We start from the raw sequence: 20,488 nt of genomic DNA on the forward strand, positions 1-20,488 counted from the left end.
TTGTCATATATTTCACTTTGTTAAGCCACCCCCACCATCAAGACCTCCCTCCTCTCCCACTTTCTGAGATGCATTTTCTGGAACTCCTGCTGGCTGTGTGTTAGACCTAAGCCCTAACTTTGTCTTTTTTCCTCCTTACTCCCCCTTTGTCTCTTTTGCTCCACTTTCGGGGAGACTTCCGTAACATCTGAGAAGTGTTTGGCTGAAGTTTGGTACAATGTCCAAATTTAAAATGTCTTATTTTCTGAGTGTTCCCATTTTTTCAAAGCCTGCTCTTGTTTTGTGCTTACTATATGGCATTTTGCGTTTCTTTAGACAGTAATTGTAAGTTTTTGACATTTCTTTCTAGGCTATGCCCTGTCCTCATTCCTTAAAGTTCCTTTTATCGTGTTTGATTTAGTCTTTTTTTTTTTTTTTGCCTGCACCATACAGCTTGTGGGGTCTTATTTCCCTGACCAGGGATGGAATTTGTGCCCCCTTCAGCGGAAGCATGGGGTCCTAATCAGTAGACCACCAAGGAATTCCCAGTTCTTCATTTTCCATGTTAGAGGTTTTGCTGGAGCATTCAGTGACCCTGGTCTAATGGTATATCCCTTTATAAAAAGGGTGCTCTAAAATCTGCTTGGGTGGGCTGCACGTGAGGATGCTGGGCAGGCCCCAGGCAGTTCAGAACCTGCCTGGAGGAGGCAGGGAGGGGTCCTGGGGCTCCACTTGCCCTTCCAGTGGAGCCAATCCTCCCCTTTCCTCTATGTCTCTTTTTGCCGAGATGCCTGTGCCCAGTTCGTGACTATCCCAGGTCTGCAAAACAGGTGTGCTCTGGTTGCTAAGGGCTTGTGTTTGCTTTTCTCTGAGCCACTCACCAAGTGTCTGTCTTAAAGAAAAAAATTATGCTGACATCACCCATCTCCAGTCCTGTTCCCATCTTACTGGGGCCTCAGGATGGAGTAGAAATAAATGTGGGTTTAGTTCTCCAGGTTTAGCTAGTTTCACTGGAAGTCTGGTTGGTCAGACGTGAGCTGAGCGCCTGCTCTCCAGCTGTGAGCATGGGCACTCGCTCCTTCTAGCTCCCTTGGGGCACTTGCCGAGGAGCCGGAGGGCCAGCCCAGTCAATGGAGGTCTGAAGGGTACTGGCCAGGTGGATGGCCAGGCATCAGCTGGTCTCAGTGAGAAACCCAGCCCCTGTGCTCCAGCTGTCGGGTGGCCTCCCACCTTTTCCAGGGCCAGAGGCTGAGTTAACCCCAATTTGATCCTAGGTTTTTGATGCAACAAATACCACCCGAGAACGGAGAGCCACCATCTTTAATTTTGGGGAACAGAACGGCTACAAGGTGAGGCCCTCCCAGCTTACCTCCTCGGTTGGGCTGTGGCACCTTCAGGCCCCCTGGAGCCCGTTTGTTGGCCTCCTGATATGTGCAGGCAGGTGGGCTCCTGAGTAGATTTGCAATAATGCTTTTCTCTCCACCTGGAGGTTTCTTTCTGGGGAAGGGAGGGTTCCTGGTGGGTGAGTCCTGGATGGGGTGGCACCTGCTGGGGGTTCCGTGCCCCTTGTTCAGGCCCTCTCCCGTGAAGGAGGGCCATCAGGGCCCTGGCTGGTCAGTATGGCCCTCAGTGGGTAGGGGGCTCCAGGGAGCCTGGCCCAGGGCCTTAAATGCGTCTCTGGTTCCTTCCCTCCTGCCCGCCCTGGTCTTTGCCGCAGACCTTTTTTGTCGAGTCCATCTGTGTGGATCCTGAGGTCATAGCTGCCAACATCGTGGTGAGTGGTGTGGTGCGTCTGACCTTGGAGGGGACAGGAATACGCCCGAGCTGGCCTGTGCCAGCGAGGTCCCTCTGCAGGTTGGGCTGATGCCTGGGCCAGCCTTAGCTCGGTTGGGGGCGGTGGGGGGTAGGGAGGCAGGAGATCTCCGGGCTGGGTGGCCCTGGATCCCGAGTACCACTCGAGTACCACTCGAGTACCACTCGTCTGGAGGGCTGTGCATCCCTTCTTCTTCCCCTCTCTTCCGCTCCCTCTCCTTCCCCTTCCTCCTCCCGTGGATGGGAGGAGAGGAGCTTCAGCCCCTAGAGGGAGGGGGAGGGTTAGGAGGGAGTGTTAACTGTTTTGAAGGGTAAAGAGATTTGACCGCTCACCCATATTCCCTTTTTATCTGAGAGACGAACATCAGTGTCTGGGGAGATAGTTCAGGTGGGGAGGGGCTTCAGGGCCCCTTATCCCTCTGGCCTCACCTCCCCCTGTACCACCAAAACGAGGGACTGCCGTCTCAGGATGCCCAGGAATGCTCTCTTAGCACTGGTGCGGGAGCTTGGCCCATGGAGCCGCTGGCCTCTTCCTAATGGGACCAGCCCCTGGGGCTGGCTTCCAGCCTCCTCCCCTAGCCCCTGCCCAGCGCTGTCCTTGGTCCCCACTGCCTGGCCTCTGGAGCTGATGCGTCCTCTGTGCCTGGCTCCGGCAGCAAGTGAAACTGGGCAGCCCTGACTACATCAACCGCGATAGCGACGAGGCCGCGGAGGACTTCATGAGGCGCATCGAGTGCTATGAGAACTCGTATGAGACGCTGGACGAGGACCTGGACCGGTGAGCCGGGGCAGCCCCGTGTCCTCGGCTGTGGTGGGGGCTGGGTCTGGTCCACTGGCTGCCTCCCGTGGCTCCCCGAGGTGGTGGCTGAGGGCCCACCCCAGTAGGCAGAGATGCTCTGCCCTTTTTTGTTTCTCTCCTCGGGGTGGAGGTTGCGGCCCAGAGGTGACTCATAGAACTGCAGCTGCTTTATCTGGAGCTCTGAAGGTCAGAATTTTCTACTATGCCATCGTAAAATCAAGCCTGTTTTCTGTGCAGAGGGTCTTCCCATGAGGCGTTTGCAAATAGTACCTGCTCTTCTTGCGGTGGGTGGTCTGTGTTTCGAGAAGGGGGACAGGGTGCCCAGGTCCTATCCACGAAGAGCTGACAGCGGCCAGTGCTTCATAGGAGTGAGTTCTGAATGGGGGCAGCAGCCAGCCATCGGCAGGCTCTTTCTGTAAAGGCTCAGGTGGTAGATATTTTAGGCTTTGGAGGCATACAGTCTCTTAACTCTGGCATCTAGTACTAAAGGCACATGTGAAGAAATGGGCATGACTGGGTCCCAGTAAAATTTAGTTTGCAAAACCAGGCTGAGTTTGACTAACTGGCCATAGTTTGCCAACAACTCCTTATGCAGAAGTGGGGGTGGTGGTGAAGCGAATGACACTTAAGTAATTAACACCTAAGTAATTAAGTTAATAACTGAATAAAGTGTTACACAGTCCTTATAAATCGTGCCAAAGAGACATGGGAAAGTGTATGTTATGTTGTTGTTGTTAAGTCACTAAGCCCTTTCTGACTCTTTGCCACCCCATGGACTGCAGCACACCAGGCTTCCCTGTCCTTCACTATCTCCCGGAGTTTGCTCAAGTTCATGTCCATTGAGTCACTGATGCAATCCAACCATCTCATCCTCTGTCGCTCCTTTTCCTTTGGCCATACGTTATGTAGCATTAAATAAAAAGGCTGGAGTATGAACTTGTACTTGGGTCACTTGTAATTGTGTATGAATCTTTAATTCCACACCAAGGAAGTCAAGTGACTGTTGGAGAGATGGTATCTGGGGTGTCTACGGGACAGTCCCTGGGCTGGCTGTGCATCTTCTTGGCGAGGCGGCACTGTTTCGGTGCTGCTGCCCCACCTCTGTGGTTCTGCCGGTCTCCCCAGCACAGCGTTGTTCCTTGTGGCCCTGCTCTCCACGCTGCAGGGCTGCGCTGGTCCAAAGCAGGGAATGTGGCGGAGCTGGGCTTATCAGCTGCTGCCCGCAGTACCATCCTCCTGTGCTGTTTGTCTCATCTACCCGCTGGCTGGCATGGGGTGGCACGGGCACTGGGCACACACAGATGACCTGGGCTGGATTCTAGGGGGAGGGTTCACTGGGGGAAGGAAAGGCCAGGTCAGGCCCATGGATGGCTGACCTGGAAGACTGGAAGGGAGGTGTGTTTGCCAGCTATTACCATCAGGTCAATCGTGGAAAAAACTGTCTCCTGTTCGCCCTGCAGACAGTGCACTGACAGCTCAGAGGTAGGCAAGAGGGGCCCTGGGGACGTAGAGCAGCGCTGAAAGTCCGGATGTGGTAGGACTGACCCCTCTCTTTGGCTGTCACCTCTCGTGAGCATGCTGAGCGTGGGGCACCTCTCACCGGGTTTGTCTGTATGTCACGCGTGTCATGTTGCTCCCACCGCACCCCTGTCGCTCGCACACCAGCTGATGGTCCAGCGTGTTGTGGTCTCAAGTCTGGCAGGGTCAGAGAGGAAAGGCTCTGGAGCGGGCAGGGTGTACCCTGGAGGACCCAGGTCTCACTCACCTCTCCTTGCCTTCTCTGGAAAGGGATCTGTCCTACATCAAGATCATGGACGTGGGGCAGAGCTACGTCGTGAACCGCGTGGCTGACCACATCCAGAGCCGCATCGTGTATTACCTCATGAACATCCACGTGACGCCCCGCTCCATCTACCTCTGCCGGCATGGGGAGAGCGAGCTCAACCTCAAGGGCCGGATTGGCGGGGACCCAGGGCTGTCCCCCCGGGGCAGGGAGGTCAGTGTTCGCACTCGTGTGTGTGTGTGTGTGTGCGTGCATGTGTGCACGCGCGCGCGCACGCTCATGTGTTGATGAGGGACTCCAGCTAATGTGCAGTCCAGTCTGGAATGTTCCCATTACATAGGGAAGGTCACCAGGCAGACCACTGGATCTCTGGCTTCCATAATAGCTATCACCAGCCGAGCGCCTTCCGTGGAGTGGCATGCCACTGTGGGAGTGAGCTGAGTGCCCGCAGTGCAGGTGATCCTCTGCCACAGTCCAGGAAAAAATCAGAGCCTTGCTGGGAAGATGGTCCAGCCTGGGCACGTGGTTTGGGGGGGCCAGCACTGGCAGGGGACCTGATGAGCCTCAACTGGAACTACCTTCAGGGTCTGGGAAGAATGCACAAGGACCGTCCTTGTGGGAGTGGGTGTCATTGAGAATTGGTTCATGTGTTTTGTTTATTTATTTTATTTTTTTACCACATGGGTTTTCTCTGAGGCTGGGCCCCATGGACTCTTTGAGGGCAGCCCAGAACCTGTCCATCTGAATTTGCTTCTGGTGTGTTTCAGTTTGCCAAGAGTCTGGCCCAGTTCATCAGGGATCAGAACATCAAGGACCTAAAGGTCTGGACAAGCCAGATGAAGAGGACAATCCAGACGGCCGAGGCCCTGGGGGTGCCTTACGAGCAGTGGAAAGTTCTCAACGAGATTGATGCGGTAATTGACGTCTCTTCCCTCCCCTGCCCAGGTCTGGGCACAGTTGCGCTCACCCGGGGTGACGACGTGGAGGGTCAGAATGATGGTATTGAGGGTCAGAAAGAATTTTTTGTTTAACATGTCGTCATTGATTATGATTTGGATTCGTCCCTCCCTGCTTCCCTGCTTTTGCATGTAACTGTCTAGAGGGACATGGTGAAGATACCACGTATGTGTCTGTTGTGAAATAACTGTCACAGTGAGTTCGTTTAACGTCCATCACCACAGAGTTACAAACTTTCTATTTCTGGTGATGAGAACTTTCAAGACATACTCTCTCAGCAGTTTTCAAATATATGCTACATATTGTTAACTATAGTCACCGTGCTGTACATTACACTAGCAGGACTGATTTATCTTATAACTGGAGGTTTACACCTTCAGCCGTTTTGCCTATCAGCTGGCTTCTCATCCCTTTAACTTCACTTTCAAGTCAACAAAACCTCCAAGGGAAAAATGATGCCATGTATCAGGTTCATCTCTTCCAGCTTCCCTTCACTTCAGGATTTTGAGTCCTCAAGTCTTTTTTTTTTTTTTTTTTAAGACAAGTGATTTTCTTTCTTTTTTAAAAAAAAACACTCTATTTCCTTTTTTATTTTCGTCTTTTCGCCTACCCTGGGTCTTCGCTGGGCTTGTGGGCTTTCTGGTTGCGGAGAGCGGGGGCTCTTCCCTAGCTAGTGCCCAGGCTTCTCACTGCAGTTGCTTGTCTTCTTGAGGGTCGTGGGTTCCAGGGCGTCAGGCTTCAGCAGTTGTGGCTCGCAGGCTTAGTTGCTCTGGAGCGTGTGGGATCTTTCCGGACCAGGGATCCAGCTGGTGTCCCCCTGCGTTGCGTAGCGGATTCTCAGCCACTGGGCTACCAGGGAAGTCCCCTCAGGTCTTCTTTGCCTCATGGCTCTGGGATGATATCAAACAGATGTATTTATTTGTTTCTGTTTGGCTTTTCCAGTAGCTCTCAGGGTGAGGGTTAGTCTAAAACAAGCTAGTCTACCATTGCCTGATGTGGAAGTCTCTGAGATCCAATTTGAATCTTACAGAGATCACCCCACCTGATAGAACTGTTTTGTTGGGGTGAGGTGAGCGGAAAAGCTCGAGGAGGGAGCTCGATGTGTCCTGATTAGGAGACGAATCTGGAATTTGGGCGGTGGCAGCGGGAGAGCAGTAGAGGACTGGGGGGTGTTCTTACTCACTTATCCATCACATATTTATGTGAGCCTGGGCTATGCTAGGGTCTCCCAGGTGGTGCTAGTGGTAAAGAACCTGCCTGCCAGTGAAGGAGAATTAAGAGACGTAAGTCCAATACCTGAGGTGGGAAGATGCCCTGGAGGAGGGCATGGCAGCCCACTCCAGTAATCTTTCCTGGAGAATCCGGTAGGCAGAGGAGCCTGGCGGGCTACAGTCCACGCGGTCGCAAAGAGTTAGCCGTGACTGAAGTGAGTTAGCACACACACACCCTATGCAAGGAACTGGGCCAGACGCCGGGGACCTAGATCCAGGTGAAGAGATGGAGGCTGATGGTACCCCACCAGGGATGTAAAAAGGGAAAACACATCCAGGATGCCTCCAGAGTTCCAGCCACTGGGGAGGGTTCTGGGGCAGGGAGGGTGAGGCGTTCACCTGAGGGCACGGACCATGCCTGCTTTATTCGCCACTTCGCAGGTGCTCGGAAAATAGGTCGTGCGTGAGAGGAAGATGTTGTGTTCTTGGGAGATGTTCCATGGCAGATACCCAGGAGGCAATCTGATGTCTAAGGAGAGGTGGGGCTTGGGTATATCCGCCTCAGACATGGTGCTTGAGACTGTGGAATGGATCAGGTGGCTGAGGGAGGTGAAGTGGGACCCAGGACAGAGCCCAAGGGAGCCTTGGTGTGTAAGGGGCTGTGGAGGGAGCGATGGACAGGTGTCCAGTGAGGTGGTAGGCAAACCAGGCCGATGAGGGTCACGGGACTCAAGGCAGAGAGGAGGAGGCCATGGTCCGTGGGGTGAGATTCCACAGGAAAGGGCAATGAGGCCAGTCTCCAAGCTGACCGTTGGGCTGTCGTAACAAGACCACTGGGAGTCTTGGCGCGAGCCTAGCGGGCTGTTGCCCAGTGGGACTGGATGGGGAAATGAGTGGGAGGCAAGAGGCTCAGAGTCAAGGATACTTGGCCGTGCGTAAGCTGATGATGAGAGGCCAGCAGGAAGGGAGAGAATGAGGACAGGAGGCCCTGAGAGACGGCAGTGAGCGAGTCAGTGCCTGGGCAGGTTGATAAGAAGTCCGGGGTCCCCCAGGAGAGAGGGGTCTGGGGTTCTCAAGGAGGAGGAAAGGACAAGCTGGGTTTTTTTCCCCTCTACATTCCTTAGTCTTAGTCACATAAAATGGTTTTGCTTTTCTTTAAGCCGGAAACTGATGATTACACAACTCAGTTTAAACTCTGTACTAGGGATTATATGACAACAATGTATCCTGTTTGAGGACAGTTTCTCCTTCCTGAAAATCTTCTGACTAATCCTGCTATCTTAGAATGTATATTATGGGAGTGGGTCTGGTGGGATCTTTCTATTGTTAAATCCTAATCCTGTTATCCTAAAATGTAAATTGTGGGAGTGGGTCTGGTAAAATTTTCTAACCTTGAGACATTCTTTTGCTTTATTGTAATAACTAATTTAAAAAGTATATAACTCCCTTGCTAACACTAGCGAGGGGGGCATTCTTTGTCCCCCTTCTGATGTCTATGTCAGAAGCTTTCAAACTCTGCTACACAAAAGCTTTTGAAGGATCAAGCTTGGTACCTGGTCCTGAAGCTAAATCTTTTCGGAGATCACGAATCCAACGTTGTTCACCATAAGCTATCAGCAGAGGCCCAGTTTCCAGGATATCAGGAAGGGAGAGGGAAGCAGGTGGTCAGAGTCCTGTCTTAGAACCTCACGGAGGTTTCACTCAGGAGTGAAAGGAAGGAGAAGTTTCCCAGGGGAGTTCGCCAAGGGGGCGAGTTAGCTGGTCTGGAGAGTTTCTGTGGTGCCCTTGTCTGTGTCCTGCGGGTGGTCCTCCAGCCCCCAGCAGTTGTGGAAAAGGAGAACGTTCATTCAGCATGTGAGCTTGTTCCATTGTGTCCATGTGGCTGAGACGGAAGCATGTGGGACAGAGAAGGTGAGGAGTAGGGAGGAAGGCGATGAAGCCACATGCCACGGAGTCCATCCCTGCTGGAAAAGATGGGGGACGGGAACGGGGGCATCCATGGCATTGTGAGATGGGAGAGGCCACAGGCCCAGCATTCCTGTGGGGTGCCAGGCCAGGGAGGGACAGCTCCAGGCTGGTCCAGTGCGTAGGACTGCCAGCTTTCAGTCCCTGGTGAGGGAACTAAGATCCTGCAAGCTGTGCAGCATGGTCAAAAAAAAAAAAAAAAAGGCAGAAGCCAGTCACTGATTCTTCCCGTACTCTTCTCCAGGGAAGGGGATTAAATAAGAGCTTGACTCACTGGGAGTCATTTTAGGGTGCATCGTGTCCCCACCTCCATGTATCTACCATCAAGCTTTTACAGTACAGGCAAGGCCTTGTTATGTTGTACTTTGCTTTATTGCACTTTGCAGAGACTGTGTTTTTTACAAATTGAAGGTTGATGGCAACCCTTTATCCAGCAAGTCTGTTGGCTCCATTTTTCCAAAAGCATTTGTTTGCTTTAGCATTTCAAGCTCTTCATTATTATTACGTTTGTTATGGTGATCTGTGACCAGTGATCTCTGATGTTAGTGCTGTGACTTGCTGAAGTCTTGGATGATACTTAGCAATTTTGTTTGAAGATAATTTATTTTTTAGTTAGGTTATGTACATCGTTTAAAACATAATACTGTTGCACACTGAACAGTGTGTAATGTAAATGTAACTTTTACATACATTGGGAAACCAAAAAATTCTTGTGACTCACTTTATTGCAGTGATCTGGAACCACACCCAGAATATCTCCAAGGTACAGCTGTAGTGGCTATTTTATCACTTCCTATTTATCTCTCCATCCCTGAGTCATCTGGATAGTTTATTTTATTCAAACTTTATTTGTTCATCAGAGTAAGTTATATATTAGAACCTAATGGTAGAGTCATCTCAGTGTCAGGTGTTATTACCTCTGTTCCCATCCTTTGATATTGTGCAGTTTTTATTCTTAATTAGGTGTGTCAGAGATTAGTCACTAATTGAAATTTTTATTTCCAAAGAACCAGATCTCAGATTGTATCAGTTCTATTCTTTCTCCATTTTTTAGTTCATTTATATTTTGCTTTAATGTTGTTTTCCTTTTCCTTACTTTCCTTCTAAAGTTTATTGACCGATGTGTTTATTGTCATTCTTTCTTCTTCAATAATGAAAGCATTTAAGGTGATTTTCTGGTTTATTTATCTATTTATTTGGCCATGCCACACTGCTTGCAGGATATTAGTTCCCTGACCAGGGGGATTGAAGCGGGCCCTGTGCAGTGAAAGTGTGAGGTCCTCACTAGAGGACCACCTGGGAATTCCCATGGTTGACTTTACTATGTTGCAATCCAAGGAGATGACCTGTAATTCAGCCTTTGGGAGTTTTTAGAGGCTTTCTTTGTTGCCTAGAATATGGTAAATTTTTATAAATATCTCATTTGAAAGGAAGGTCTGTTGCCTGTTAGTTGGATACAGTAGCCAATAGATGTCCATTATCCAGTTATACGGAAGAATAACAGGGTGTGTGCATATGTGTGTGTGTGTATGTGTATGTGAAAGAGAGATAATGAAGCTTTCTAACTTTTTGAGTCTTAAATTGAAGTATTCCAGAAGAAATGGAATCACGTATGGCATTTTCTTGAAAGTAGTTTCTTTCAAAGCCATTTCTTCAAAATTGGCTAGAGAGAAGGAAACAAGTGTAAGTTTAGTTGAAACAAGATTAGCTTTGTGGTAGTAACATTTATGGCTAAGAGATGCATGCATGGGTGTATTAATTTCAGCTTCTTTCATTATATCATTCAAATTTTCTGTTTTTTTTTGGTCTATTTGATCATCATAAATTAATAGTTGTTAAATATACTCATTATAATTTTGCTGATTTTTCTTGCATTTTCAACAGCTTTATTTTACCTTTTCTTCTGTATATATTTTGATGTTTTATTATAAAGTAATTTAAATTCATGACTTAAGAATTTGTGGGACATAAAGAGAAGCAGATGGCCACTCTAATTAGGTTAATTCAGGGAAGATTTATAAAAGGATTTATATATTTATGAAAAGATTTATATATACCATTTTGCAAAGATAATGGGCAGGATATAGAAGCCTTGAAACAACAGGGACCATTGCTTCCCTTGGGTAGAGGAGAGAGAAGATACAGGATCCTGGGGACAGGGAGCAGTGAGGAAAGCGCAGCCTGGTAGAATGGACTGTTGGTGAGGGCCTAGACTGCTGAAAGCAACTTCTATAAGAGGGAGTCAGAAATAACATCTCAGCTTGACTCCCCTCCGTCCTGTGACCTCCTGCCAACGTTCCCCATGGCCTAACCCAAAAAGAAATTAGTGGCCACGGGAGCCTTGTCAATGTGTCCACAGAGGTCAGTCTTCTGGGGCAGAGAGCAGGTAGAAAAGTCGAAAGATGTGGAGTGGCAAATGAGAAGGAACCAGCAGAGCCTGCCTTCTGTTTGAGCATTTAAAAATGCTGTTCCATTGTCGTCTGGGTCACATTGTTTCTGGCAAGAAGTTTGCAGTCTCTCTCATCTTTGTTTTGTATACAATGTATCTTCTTTTACTCTGTATTCTGTTTATTATTGATTTTAAGTAATTGGGTTATGATATGCTTTGGTATGTTTTACTTCATGTTTATGCTGCTGAAATTCATTGAGATTCTTGGATTTCTGGGTTTCTAAATAGGAAATTTGAAAAAAAAAAAATTGAGCCATCATGTCTTCAAATACATTTTCTGCCACCCTGCCTCCTACTCTGGACTCCAACAACATGTATGTTAGGCCACCTGGTATAGTGTATACAACCTCTGGGATAATCACACAGGTCATCGAGCTTCTGTTCATTGTTTCCCAGTCTTTTGATTTTCCTGAACTTCCGTTTGGGTACTTTCTATTGCTGTGTCTTCAGGTTCACTTATCTTTACTTCTGTTTTTATTAAACTCATCCAGTGAACTTTACATTTTAGACTTCAGTTTTGTTCTTTTTTGTGTGTCTATTGCTTTCCTTGTGATGTTCGGCTCTGCAGTCCAGGAAGTGCCTGTGCAGTAAGTTGCAGCAGTTGTAGGCTCCTTGTGGCTCTTCTGGAGGATCATAGCCCTGCTCTGCCTGTTGTCTCAAGTCTACAAACAATTGTTGCATGATTTTGTCTGTTTTCATTTTTTTTTAATTGTTCCTGTTGGACCCAGAGCAAATGTGGTACCAGTTACTCCATTGTGGCTCAGCCTTCATTTTGGATAGTTACTGTCTACTATAAAATACTTTTTGCATGGATACTTTGACCAATTTGAATATTATCATTCTGATGTTCTTTTTCCTTTTTTTTTTTGTAAAATACAAATAACATAAAACTTATCATCTTAACCACTTTTTAATTTTTTTTGGTTGTGCCATTTGGCACGCCAAATCTTAGTTCCCTGACCAGGGATCAGAGAACCCCATGCAGTGGAAGTCTTAACCACCGGACAACCTGGAAAGTCCCAATCACCATTTTATTTTATTTATTTATTATTTTTTTCCAATCACCATTTTTAAACACACAGTGCAGTGGTATTAAGTACATTCATAATATTCAATCATTACCACTGTCCACCTCCAGAACTTTAAAAAATGTATATTTATTTTATTTTTATTTAATTTGGCTGCACCAGTTCTCAGTTGCGGCATGTGGAATCTTTAGTTGTGGCATTTGGGATTTAGTTCTCTGACCAGGGCTTGAACCCAGGCCCCCTGCATTGGGAGCACAGAGTCCCAGCCACTGGACTACCAAGAAAGTCCCTCCAGAACTCTTCACCTTGAAAAATGGAAACTCTGTACCCATTAAGCAATAGCCCCCATTTTTCCTCCTCACTCAGCCTCTAACAGCTACCGTTCCCTTTTCTGTCTCTTTGATTCTGTGTGTATGATTGTTCTAAGTGTATCACATGAGTGGAATCAGATAGTATTTGTCTTTTTGTGACTGGCTTCTTTCACTTGTCATCATGTCCTCAGGGTTCATCCATGTTGTAGCAAATGTCAGGATCCCATTCTTCAGTTTGAATATGGTTCCGCTGTATGTGTATGCCACATTTTGCGTATCCATTCGTTTTATCTATGAACATTGGGGTTGTTTCCACCTTTTCACTATTGTGAATAGGGCTGCTAAGAACATGGGTGTGTAAATGTCCCTTTGAGACACTGCTTTCATTTCTTTTTGGTACATATGTAAAAGTGGAATTACTGGATCATATGGTAATTCTATTGTTATTTTGTTGGGGAACTGCTGTATTTTTTTCCACAGCAACTCCACCTTTATAGATTCCTACCATCAGTGCACAAGGGTTCTGATTTCTGCACATCTGTGCCAGTTATTGTGCTTGTTATTTTTCTGTGTTTTTCTTTTTTTGGACAGACAGTTCTGATGAGTATGAGGCGATATCTCATTTCGGTTTAAATTTGCCATCCTTGCTTTTCATCCATATGTTTTGGCTATACTTACTCCCTTTTATTATTTTTTAAAAATCTATTTTATTTTTGGCTGTGCTGTGTCTTTGTTGCTGTGCCCACTTTCTCTAGGCTTCCCTTGTAGCTCAGTCAGTAAAGAATCTGCCTGCAGTGCAGGAGACTGTAGTGAGTGGGGGCTCCTCTTTGTTGCGTCATTGCGGTGGCTTCTCTTGTTGCTGAACACAGGCTCCGAGGTGCACAGACTTCAGTAGTTGCGGCACGTGGACTCAGTAGTTCTGGTTCCCAGGCTCTGGAGCACAGGCTCAATAGTTGTGGTGCCTTAGTTGCCGGTAGCTTAGTTGCTCCGCGGCATGTGTGATCGTCTCAGATCAGAAATCGAACTTGTGTCTCCTGCATTAGCAGGCGGATTCTTTACCACTGAACAACCAGGGAAGCCCCGCTCCTTTTTATTTTTAACCTCTGTGTGTCATTTCTTTAGATGAAAGGACCATATCTTTGGTTTATTTTTTGACCTGAGAGCTTTTTTCATTTAGGAATCTAAACCCATTTATATTTATTATTACAATTGCTGTCTTTGTCCTTTTTTTACCCAATGGCTTGCAAATTTCTCTTCATTTTTTTCCCCCTGTATAAACATCATCTTTTCTGTGATTTGGAAGGCAAGCAATGTTTTTTATTATTCCAATGTTCATTACCTACAGCTTTTCAAAGACATTCTTAAGTAGAATTCTTATAAATAAAGGAATAACTGAAATATACTTATCAAAATTAGTAACAGGAAAACAATTCTTGACTCTATTGGGAATTATGAGAATGTATTATTTCTGTTTGTTTCCATCTGCTTTTTTTTTCTTCATTACTGTAATTGGGCAGAGTATAGCATCATGGTTTTATTTTTTTTAATCTGTTTAGCTCTTTTTTTTTTTAATTGCTTTTAACATGTAGAGTATACATATGTGTGTGTGTGCTGTGTCGCTTCAGTTGTGTCTGACTCTTTGTGTCCCTATGGACTGTAGCCTGCCAGACTCCTCTTTCCATGGGATTCTTCAGGCAAGAATGCTGGAATGGGTTGTCATTCCCTTCTCCATGTTTTAGCTCTTTAGCGTTGATGAACTCTTTAGAAAGAGTAAGCAATTTTTGGGACCCATTTTATAGGTTCTTTAACCCATTTTGTGGCTTTTCATCAGTTGTGGTTGGTGGAAGTTTGGGGAGGTTTCCAGCCCTGACTTCTTTCTCATGCAGCTAACAGCTCCCTGACTCAGGTGAGAGATCTAATATGTACCTTTCAGGGACATGAATGTGGCTGTAACACTTGGTGTTGCACAGAAGCGTTGATTTTTCTTTTTTCTTTGGAGTTAATCTGATTATTTTCTTAGGTGCTCTGGATCCCCTTCTTCGTCTGTAGTTTGGAAACTAGTCTACTGATAATATCTGTGACCTGTTAGTCATCTTTTCATGGCTGTTCAGTTGTTCACTTGCTCAGTCATGTCCGACTCTTTGCGACCCCGTGGATTGCAGCACAGCAGGCTTCCCTGTCCTTCATCATCTCCCAGAGCTTACTCAAACTCATGTCCATTACGTGGGTGATGCCATCCAACCATCTCATCCTCTGTCATTTCCTTCTCCTGCCTTCAATTTTTCCCAGCATCAGGGTCTTTTCTAATGATCCTACCTTCAGTCTTTCCCAGCATCAGGGTCTATTCTAATGAGTTGGCTGTTCACATCCCGTGGCCAAAGTATTGGAACTTTAATTTCTGCTTCGGTCCTTCTAATGCATATTCAGGATTGATTTCCTTTAGGATTGACTGGTTTGATCTCCTTGCAGTCCAAGGGATTCTCAAGCGTCTTCTCTAACACGACAGTGCAAATTATCAATGCTTCCACGTTCAGCCTTCTATATGGTCCAACTCTCACACCCATACAGGACTACTGGAAAAACCATAGCTTTGTCTAGACTGACCTTTGTCAGCAAAGTGATGTCTCTGGTTTTTAATATGCTGTCTAGGTTTGTCATAACTTTTCTTCCAAGGAGCAAGCATCTTTCAGCTTCATGGCTCCAGTCACCATTTGCAGTGATTTTGAAGCCCAAGAAAATAAAGGCTGTCACTGTTTCCATTGTTTCCCCATCTATATGTCATGAAGTGATGGGACCAGATGCCATGATCTTTGTTTTTTTGCTTGTTGAGTGTTAAGTCAGCTTTTTCACTCTCCTCTTTCACCTTCATCAAGAGGCTCTTTAGTTCCTCTTTGGGGCCATGGCAATTAAAGCAGAGTCCTACCAACTGAACCTCCAAGGAAATGCCTAAACATTCATATTTCTAGCAACATTCTGTTCACGATGATATATGTTTTCCCTAGGACAATAGAGGCTTCTCTACTGTCCTTCATTTCTTTCTGAGCCATCACCCTAATCATTTCTTTGGCCACACCTGACTTGCAGTATCTTAGTTCCTTGATCAGAGATTGATCCCAGGCCCTCGGCAATGAGAACCGCCAGGGAATTCCTTCTAATAGTGCCCATCTTTTTACCAAATTTCTAGTAACTGCCAGCAATCCTTGACATTCCTTGGCTTATTGGTGCATCACTGTCGTCCCTGTCCCCCCATCATGTGGCCTTCTTCCTGTGTGTGTCTTCCTGTGTCTTCACATGGCCTTCTTAAAAGAACACCAGTCATCAGGCCTCGTCTACTTGATTATATCTGCAAAGACAATTTCCAAATAAGGTCACATTCGCAGTTCCCAGGGTCGAGGACTTTAGTGTGTCTTTAGTGTGTCTTTTGTCATCTCACAATGTAGTTTGTATCTTTGTAAGAATTTTCCTATTTGATCTAAGTTTTCTTATTTCTTGGCATTTTATTATTGTTCAGTCACTAAGTCATGTCCGACTCTTTGTGACCCTATGAACTGCAGCATGCCAGGCTCCTCTGTCCTCCACTATATCCCGGAGTTTGCTCAAACTCACGTTTGTTGAGTCAAAAGTGTTCATAACATTCCCTTATAGTCTTTTTTTTGTCTCTATAAGCTTTTTAGTAATATCCCTGTTTCATTCCTGGTTTAATAATTTGCACTATCTTTTTTCCTGTCATCCTAGTAAGAGTTTTCTCTTATCTTTTCAAAGAACTAACTTTTGATTTTGTTGCTTTTCTCTATTCTCTGTTTTCTATTTCATGAATTTCTGTTTGAATTTGTACTGTGTTCTCCTGCCTGCTTTGGGCTTAGTTTGCTATTTTTCCAGGATCTTAAGGTGGAAGATTTCGATTAGTGATATGAGATCTTTCTCTTTTGATATAGGCATTCACAGATATAAAATTTCCCCTTTATATTTCCTTTTTGATAGACGACTTTGCCCCAGGGCCTTGTCTAGGGGAAAAAACAAACACACACACACCATAAAACACCTGCTTTTTATTACGGGCGTTTAATTGCTTCCTCTCTAGACATAGCCTATGTGCTGGGTCTTGGCTTGAGCCTTGGAAGACGGACACCAGTCAGACCACACATTTTCCTGAGCTCTTTGGTTTTGTTTTAAAATGGCATTTGTACAGGATACTCTATGCTGCACGTGTGTGTACAGCCTGAGTGACGCAAGCAAAATCTTACTTTATACCTTGTACAGTAGTCCGTCTTGTCAAGGCTATGGTTTTTCCAGTGGTCATGTATGGATGTGAGAGTTGGACTGTGAAGAACGCTGAACGCTGAAGAATTGATGCTTTTGAACTGTGGTGATGGAGAAGACTCTTGAGAGGCCCTTGGACTGCAAAGAGATGCAACCAGTCCATCCTAAAGGAGATCAGTCCTGGGTGTTCTTTGGAAGGAATGATGCTAAAGCTGAAACTCCAGTACTTTGGCCACCTCATGCGAAGAGTTGACTCATTGGAAAAGACTCTGATGCTGGGAGGGATTGGGGGCAGGAAGAGAAGCAGATGACAGAGGATGAGATGGCTGGATGGCATCACTGACTCAATGGACGTGAGTCTGAGTGAACTCTGGGAGTTGGTGATGGACAGGGAGGCCTGGCGTGCTGCGATTCATGGGGTCGCAAAGAGTCGGACACGACTGAGCGACTGAACTGAACTGAACTGACAGTAGTCCGTGTGTTGGTGTAGCATTTCTAGAGCACAGAAAACCAAAGACGCTTTAGAAAAGACACCTAATTAACATTTCTGTGTGTATTTTTATGGCAGAAACTGGCTGGCTGGGTGTATGATGGATGGGTTGAAAAGACTCGTGACAGCTATTTCCAAGTGCAAGAGTGCCCCCTGCTTAGTGTTCCCAGGGGGCCTACTCTTCCCAGCTGGGTTCTAACCTCCAGGCCAGGAAGCCCCCGTAGCCCAGGAAATGCCCTTCCCCGACCCCTGGGCCTGGAGTGGGCGCTGTGATGACTGTGGTGTCTCCCTAGGGCGTCTGTGAGGAAATGACCTACGAGGAGATTCAGGACCATTATCCACTGGAGTTTGCCCTGCGAGACCAAGACAAGTACCGGTACCGGTACCCCAAGGGGGAGGTAGGTGGGATTTGGGGGCTTAGTCCCTGCCACCTGCTGCCTGCCTGTGGCCCAGGGCCCTGAGGGGCTCTGCAGTGGCTGCGTGGGCAGCAGGAGGGGCCTGGCCTCAGAGGTCAGCCACCTGGGTGTGTGTGGTCTCCGTCACTTCCCGGCTGTGGCCCAGGCTGCAGGCCCCGCCTTGGGTGGGGGATGGCGAGTGCTGCCCCCATCTTTGCTCTCCCTTCATGGGCTGACTCCATCCTCCCTGCTGCTCCAGACACCACCCCCAGCCCTGAATCCAGACCTAGGGGTTCCCCTTCCCCACATGAGTCGTGGCCACCACAAGTCACCTCCCCTGTAACCTCCCCTCAGACTGGCTCTTGCCGCAGCCCAGGGTCTTGGGTAGAAACGGCGTCACCTGGGAGTTGTGTGTCTTCCACTGCTTGGAGGTGACCTGGGGCAGTGGCCAAACAAAAGCACCTCCCACAGACACAGGTCTGCGTGTACACGCATCTGTATACCCATGCAGGAACCCCTGGGTGTACACGCATCCGCGTACTCATGCAGGAGCCTCTGGTCCAAATGCCGGGCTGTGCTGTTGTTGGGGACAGGACAGCTCTGGGTAGCATCAGTGTTTCCCCACATCATTCTGTGATGCAGAGCCCAAATTTAGAAGCACCCCAGATAACAGTGGGGTGAAAAAGAAACAGTAGCTAACTGCTCAGAGGATAGGGCAGGGTAGGGCATGGGGAGGAACTGGTAGGGAAGATAGCTACCAAAAGAATCAATCTAGGATTTCCCTCAGAAACCCTGGGCACCCACACACATCAGGTTGGTGTTATTCCAGATCAAAGCATGAGCGCAACGCAGCTCCAAGCTTGAGGCCTTTATTCCCCCCCACAGAAAGGACTGCTCACTCTGTGCAAACAGGGGTGAACCCCCAGCGCTGGGTCTCCTAGTGTAAAGCTCTGAACCTGCCAGGCCCCAAGGTTGGTCCATGGGCTCCCTCACGGCACCTGGGAGGTGTACTGGGCTGTAAGGGTCTTACCTTGGAGCTCAGGTGTTCTGACAGATGGCACTTTGGGAAGTTTGAGGGCTTTCTTTCCCTTGCCTCCAAGGCTCATTCTTTGCACATCATGTGCTGTGGGAAGCCAGGGAGCAGTCTTTTCCACCAGTCATCAGTGGCCAGCATGTGAATTCCAGCAGCTGAGGGTTCAGTGAACGGCGCAGAGTAGGCAGGGAGGTGATCCCTTGGATGCAGCCTGAACCCCAGCCCTGCCCTCTTGATCCTACTGGGACCAGGCCCTGGGATTGGGGAGGTGATCCCTTTGTCAGACTGCCAGTCCTCCCCAACCTTCCAGAAGGGTGAGGCATTCCAGGAGAAGGTAGCCCCCTCCCCAGGTTGTGTCCATGCCTATGCCCGGAGCTGGGCTGAGGGACGCCTCCCGCTTGCCCTTACAGTCCTATGAGGACCTAGTCCAGCGACTCGAGCCTGTCATCATGGAGCTGGAGCGGCAAGAGAACGTGCTGGTCATCTGCCACCAGGCTGTGATGCGCTGCCTCCTGGCCTACTTCCTTGACAAGGCGGCAGGTGTGGATGCGAACCCCATTGGGGGAGGTGGGGTGTGTGAGAGATTGTGGGGAACTGTCACCTGGTCCTCCCCAGTGTCAGCCCTCCCTGCCTGTGTCCACAGAGCAGCTGCCCTACCTCAAGTGTCCACTGCACACGGTCCTGAAGCTGACCCCTGTGGCTTACGGTAAGGGAGCTTCCCGCACGCTGACCTGGTGACCAGCCTGGCTCTCTACACAGTTCCTTGACTGTCTGCAAACCCCTCCCTTGAAAATTCTATTAGAAGCTCATTCCTCCTGCCGCCACCCCACCACCTTTCCCGTTTGCTTTTTGTTTTCTATATATCACAAATAATGCTTCTAATTATTTCGATTCTTATAGCACGGACATAACAGAAACTGCCAAGTCCGTGTTTTTGTTTAGTCACTAAGTCCTGTCTGACTCCTGTGATCCCATGGACTGTAGCCCACCAGGCTCTGCTGTCCGTGGGATTTCCTAGGCAAGATCCAGTTTGCTATTTTTTTTTCCCTTTGAAGGATAACACCCCAGTTTGCTTTTCAATTTTTTTGTTTCGATTTCTGTGGCCCCCTGGTGATCTTTTCCTTAACCATCACCTACCCACAGGAAGGCCTTTTCTACTGATTTTTCTAGAATCCCCCACAAAGCCCCATGGCACCTAGCACCTGAACCTTAGACTATGTGCCCCTGCCTTGGGCTCTGCCAGCAGAGGCTTCAGGTGGCTTCCTAACCTCCTCGGTCTCGATTTTTCCCCTTTAGCACTGGGAGAGGCACCCCCATACGTGGTTGGGTCCTTGGGGCAATAATTGCAAAGCTCAGTGGTAGCCAGTGTCATTATAATGTGTGTTAATCCCTTCGTCCCCCCTTGCACTGAGCGCCTGGTACCATGGTGATTTGGCCTCATGTGTGCGACGGGGCTGGGTATGGTGGTTTGGGGGCCCTAAGGACTGTGCATGATGACCCCTCACTGAGCTCAGCTTGTTGCTCCTCGGACCGTCCTCAGCCCCCGAGGTAGGCTTCTTGTCCTCAGCGTGGCGCTGCCTGGTGCCTGGGCTCCTCGCTGAGCCCACGCTGGGCAGTGGCATGGAGCCTTGGGCCTGACAAGGTGCCTCATCCTTCCCCAGGGGGCACCTAGAAATGCCTAAGGTGGGAGGTCTGGGGTGAGGCTGAGGCTGTGCTCGGTCCCCAGCACCCCAAGCTGCCTCCTGGGGGAAGCTTCTACCTGTGGCCCAGCTGCCTTTCAGGAGGAGAAATGGGTGTGCATCTTCCCTTTGACAGGTTGTAAAGTGGAGTCCATATTCCTGAATGTGGCAGCCGTGAACACACACCGAGACAGGCCTCAGGTAGCAGCGGGGTCACTGCTGGGGTGGTGGGCATGTTCCTGGGGGTCCAGACAGAGCCAGCGCCACGGCCAGGCCCAGCTGGGGGCCTCCTGAGTGAACTTGAGTTCTCTGTTGGTTTTGGCGGGGGCGGTAGTGG

The 20,488-nt window shown here is 48.2% G+C and overlaps 1 protein-coding gene across 5 annotated transcripts in view; it reads left to right on the plus strand.

Annotated features, from left to right (window-relative positions):
* Positions 1–20,488, plus strand: part of PFKFB4 (6-phosphofructo-2-kinase/fructose-2,6-biphosphatase 4) — a 39,306-nt gene that overhangs the window by 16,426 nt on the left and 2,392 nt on the right. For 2 of the 5 annotated variants that reach the window (XM_068982940.1, XM_068982938.1), the window contains exons 5-13: positions 1,254–1,328; positions 1,697–1,753; positions 2,448–2,569; positions 4,379–4,586; positions 5,141–5,287; positions 17,338–17,442; positions 18,883–19,012; positions 19,116–19,178; positions 20,288–20,352. In XM_068982940.1, coding sequence (XP_068839041.1) covers positions 1,254–1,328; positions 1,697–1,753; positions 2,448–2,569; positions 4,379–4,586; positions 5,141–5,287; positions 17,338–17,442; positions 18,883–19,012; positions 19,116–19,178; positions 20,288–20,352 — 972 coding nt within the window. The remainder of the gene's footprint in view (positions 1–1,253; positions 1,329–1,696; positions 1,754–2,447; positions 2,570–4,378; positions 4,587–5,140; positions 5,288–17,337; positions 17,443–18,882; positions 19,013–19,115; positions 19,179–20,287; positions 20,353–20,488) is intronic. The other 3 variants (XM_068982939.1, XM_068982941.1, XM_068982942.1) reach the window with 3 other exon arrangements.

Source organism: Capricornis sumatraensis, chromosome 10 (assembly GCF_032405125.1).
Source record: "Capricornis sumatraensis isolate serow.1 chromosome 10, serow.2, whole genome shotgun sequence".
NCBI classification, from domain to species: Eukaryota; Metazoa; Chordata; class Mammalia; order Artiodactyla; family Bovidae; genus Capricornis; species Capricornis sumatraensis.